The 3,635-nt window shown below is 36.8% G+C and overlaps 1 protein-coding gene across 2 annotated transcripts in view; it reads right to left on the bottom strand.

Moving 5' to 3' along the window:
* Window positions 1-634: 634 nt before the first annotated feature.
* Tnpo (transportin 1) overlaps window positions 635-3,635 on the bottom strand; it is an 8,393-nt gene continuing 5,392 nt past the window's right edge. The window contains exons 12-15 of one of the 2 annotated variants that reach the window (XM_018541897.1): window positions 2,864-2,939; window positions 1,369-1,543; window positions 1,159-1,285; window positions 635-928 (exon numbers count right to left, since the gene is read on the bottom strand). In XM_018541897.1, coding sequence (XP_018397399.1) covers window positions 1,178-1,285; window positions 1,369-1,543; window positions 2,864-2,939 — 359 coding nt within the window. In that variant the 3' untranslated portion in view covers window positions 635-928; window positions 1,159-1,177. The remainder of the gene's footprint in view (window positions 929-1,158; window positions 1,286-1,368; window positions 1,544-2,863; window positions 2,940-3,635) is intronic. The other variant, XM_018541889.1, reaches the window with a different exon arrangement.

Raw genomic sequence — 3,635 nt, 5'->3', positions numbered from 1 at the left:
TCGAAAAACCCTCTGTACACTATGAAATTTCTAATAACGTACTCTATCTTGTATCATATTTATTATCAAATAAGTAGTTCTACCTTGTCTCTAAAACTCTATAAACACATTCGAATAATCTTTCACTTCCGCGCGCTCTCGCTCTCTCGCTCTTTCTTGCTCTCTCTCTCTCTCTCTCTCGCTCGCTCAAAGGAAAAAAGGAGGGGAAAAAAGAAGAAAGAATCAATATCTAACGTACAAATTTTCGATCACAGTATCCGCGCGATCTCTATAACGTGAGATCTATGTTAAATATTCTTATGTTCCAACTGTTCTTGCGAGTTGGTTTGCTCAATAATAATATAATAATATATATCTAATCGTATTAAAGAGCTGGGGCAGAGTTGGCTGTTGGCGCCAGCATTTGTCACGTTTTGACATACGCGAGAATCAAATAACACTTTCATGTTCAGTGTTACCGCGGTAGCGCTAATAGAAACGCTAACGGAGCGTACAGAGCGTGTACGTCGATACATCCGAGGTATTAGATCAGATTGCTATTACCTCGTTCCGCCTTTCAAAGTATCTAGTCGGTGATCTCCACAAAATTCCTCCCTCCCACCCCGAAATAAGTCCCATCCCCGCCCACCCACGCTTTTACTTTTTCGGCCAATGCTTATCTCTTGTCGTTCTTGGTTCTTGCCTTTTAGCTTCGACTTGTTAACATCTTTCTCCTTGTTCTCCTTCTTTGCCACTCACACTGGCTGCCAAAGCTTAAAAGACACAGCATACCTTTGATTGTTTTACCCAAAAGCACGACTGTAACATACCACGATGATACGGTAACGACAACGATGTTGATGAGAAGAGGCCGTGGTTTCACCCACCCGTCCCAAACGCCCCTTGTTTCCCGCCCAACCCCATTCGGCCTGCTGCATTAAGCGGCCTTCTGAAAACAAATGCAAAGTCGTAAAAGACAATCTTAGTTGATTTACTGGATATTTTCAGCAAACTATGACTGTGTTCCGAAATACTACCAGAGTGCCTCCGAATACCATTTTATCTTTGTTGTTTATCGTATATTAAACAAAGACAAAATGATATTCAAGGTAGTATTGGGGTAATGTTTTTGAACCTATGTAGACAAAATATGTGTCTTTAAAAGATCATTTAACTTACCGCTTTTAGGCGGAGCTGTTCAGACGCCGTACATATTGTGAAGCCGCTCACTCAGCTGTGGCGGAAATTGATCGGAGAATCGTTTCCAATTCTCCTCACCTACTTGATTTTTGAAAGTAAACAATATCTAAACATAAACAACATAATAATAATTATAAGCTTACGATCGAGAAAATATCGAGTTCATCATTGATCAGCTGCTGTTTTTACCTTCTGGAACATCTCCTTTAGATCCTCTTTCGGCGCAGACCACGAAGCCACAGCGTCACAGAAGAAAATGAAATCCGGAACAACACCGGCTGGATTGACAGTGATCATTTGACACATACCTCTGAAGGCAGAATCCTTCTCTTCGTTATCTCTTATGCTTCGCAAAGAAGTGCACCTATTAATAAATTAATAATCGACAATCTCATTAGATATTGTTCAACTTCCTTCGAGGGGAAAATACTTCGATCACAATAAAACACGCGGCACTTTATAGCATTTACTTTAAAATTATTACGTTTTACTCTCTCGATGACTTTACAAAACGTTAAACTTTATCATTAACTTTATTCTAAATGATCGAAATATTTTTCTTTACATCTCATAATATAGTTACAGAAAGATATTTATTATGTATATTTAATAATATGGTTCTGGCAAAAATTGAACAACTAGCCATTTACTTTCATTCCCACAATTCACACATAGATATTTCTTTTTTAAATTACATTCGACGGAAGACGAAACGATTGGCTTACTGTGAGGCCAGTCCAATGCGATAATTAGCACTCTCTTACTTCATAGCTCAATTATCATTATTATTACTAGATTGTGGATAATGTATACAAAATATTTACATAACTTTCAAAGATATAGTTAAATCAAAACTAGTATTGGTAGATAAATACAAATTGCAAATATACTAATTATTGCAAAGATCGATCTCTGAATTGTAATTTACGATGTTAGCCTAAGACAACTTTTTATGCAATATATCGTACAACTATATTGAGATACATATGACTGGCGTCATATTTCACTTACTGTTTCATTAAGGCTGGGTTTACATTTGACATTTACAACACGGCACACTGTATAATTAGATAAAACAATTTGACAGAGATCGAGATGCCAAATTACCAGCATGCAGATTGAAATTTTTTATAATCGAGCGAGAAAAAACTAGATGTAATGTACCCGCGATCCTTCGAATAATGTGGCAAAAGGCTTGAGACGCGAGAGAACGCGGCGGTGACAAATAAAAGTGACAAATGTAAACCTATCCTGATCTTGATACTCGGATAAACAGGAGAGCTCGTAACACACTTGCATGGTGGCAAAATAAAGATTAGAGAATTATATCATGTAACGAATTCAAATATAACATGTTACTGCGAATACTGCAAAAAACCATTGAGCAAGTTCATGCTGGCAATTGCAGCAGGATGGTAGCGTTTTCATATTAATAATTAAATTAGCATCCCAACCGGCTCGGCGGGAATCTCTACTCTCGTTGTAACGTGAGAGAGAGAGAGTGTGTGTGTAAACAATCATTTTTGCAGCATGGCTCACCACTGTGTTCTTGCGCAAGAGTTCTTAGCAGCCCCTGATGCAATTACTCAGGAATCGGGAATGTAATAATGTATAATAATAAAGAGTGCTAATAAAAATAGAAGATAATTAATAGAATAATAATATAATAAAGAAATTTACACACCACTGTCGGACAAACTGCTGTAACATGGGGGCGACGTCGTGGGGACACACATAACCTAGGCGACCGATCGTTATGGCTACGGTTTCATTTTCAGTTTCGGTAAGTAGACAAGTGAAGTGTAGTGAAGTGACCGGAAACACAAACAATAAGACAAATGATAGAGAACCAACGATCAACTCAGGCGAAGAAGAATTAGATATGCTCCGCTTGTAACTTCCAATTAATAATTCTCAATTAATAATTCAGTTAATTAAGAATCAAGTAACATTAACAATTAATCGAAGATAGTGAGAACACAGGTGAAACATATGAGATACCGACAATGAAACATAGGCAATACCGTGCTTATTGTAGCTGCTGAAACAATAATCAAAATTAGATAGCAGCGTGCGAGCCCGTGTAATTTTGTATAATATCGGACGGGTATACCAAGAATGCGTTCCATTTAACGTATGCAAAATTCGCGTGCATCATTTCATCTTTGTTTAACTTGTTAACTCTTTGATAAACAAATGAAATTTTGTTCGCGAGCGTTGCAAATGTCAAATGGAAGATACCTCGTAACGATCTCTCTCTCTCTTTCTCTCCCTCATTCTCTCTTTCTACTGTATATAAGAAATATATGTCAATATATAAATAAGAGAACGATAAAAGGAATAACCAAATTTGCATTATGATCTTTTAAAGGCCAATTCAAACAATTCAATCAAAACAATATTTGGGGTTTAAAAATATATGCAAGCATATAATATATGTACATATATATATATAT

Source organism: Cyphomyrmex costatus, unplaced genomic scaffold, assembly GCF_001594065.2.
Source record: "Cyphomyrmex costatus isolate MS0001 unplaced genomic scaffold, Ccosl1.0 scaffold1076, whole genome shotgun sequence".
In the NCBI taxonomy this organism is placed as follows: Eukaryota; Metazoa; Arthropoda; class Insecta; order Hymenoptera; family Formicidae; genus Cyphomyrmex; species Cyphomyrmex costatus.
This window is presented reverse-complemented; position numbering and strand designations above follow the sequence as displayed.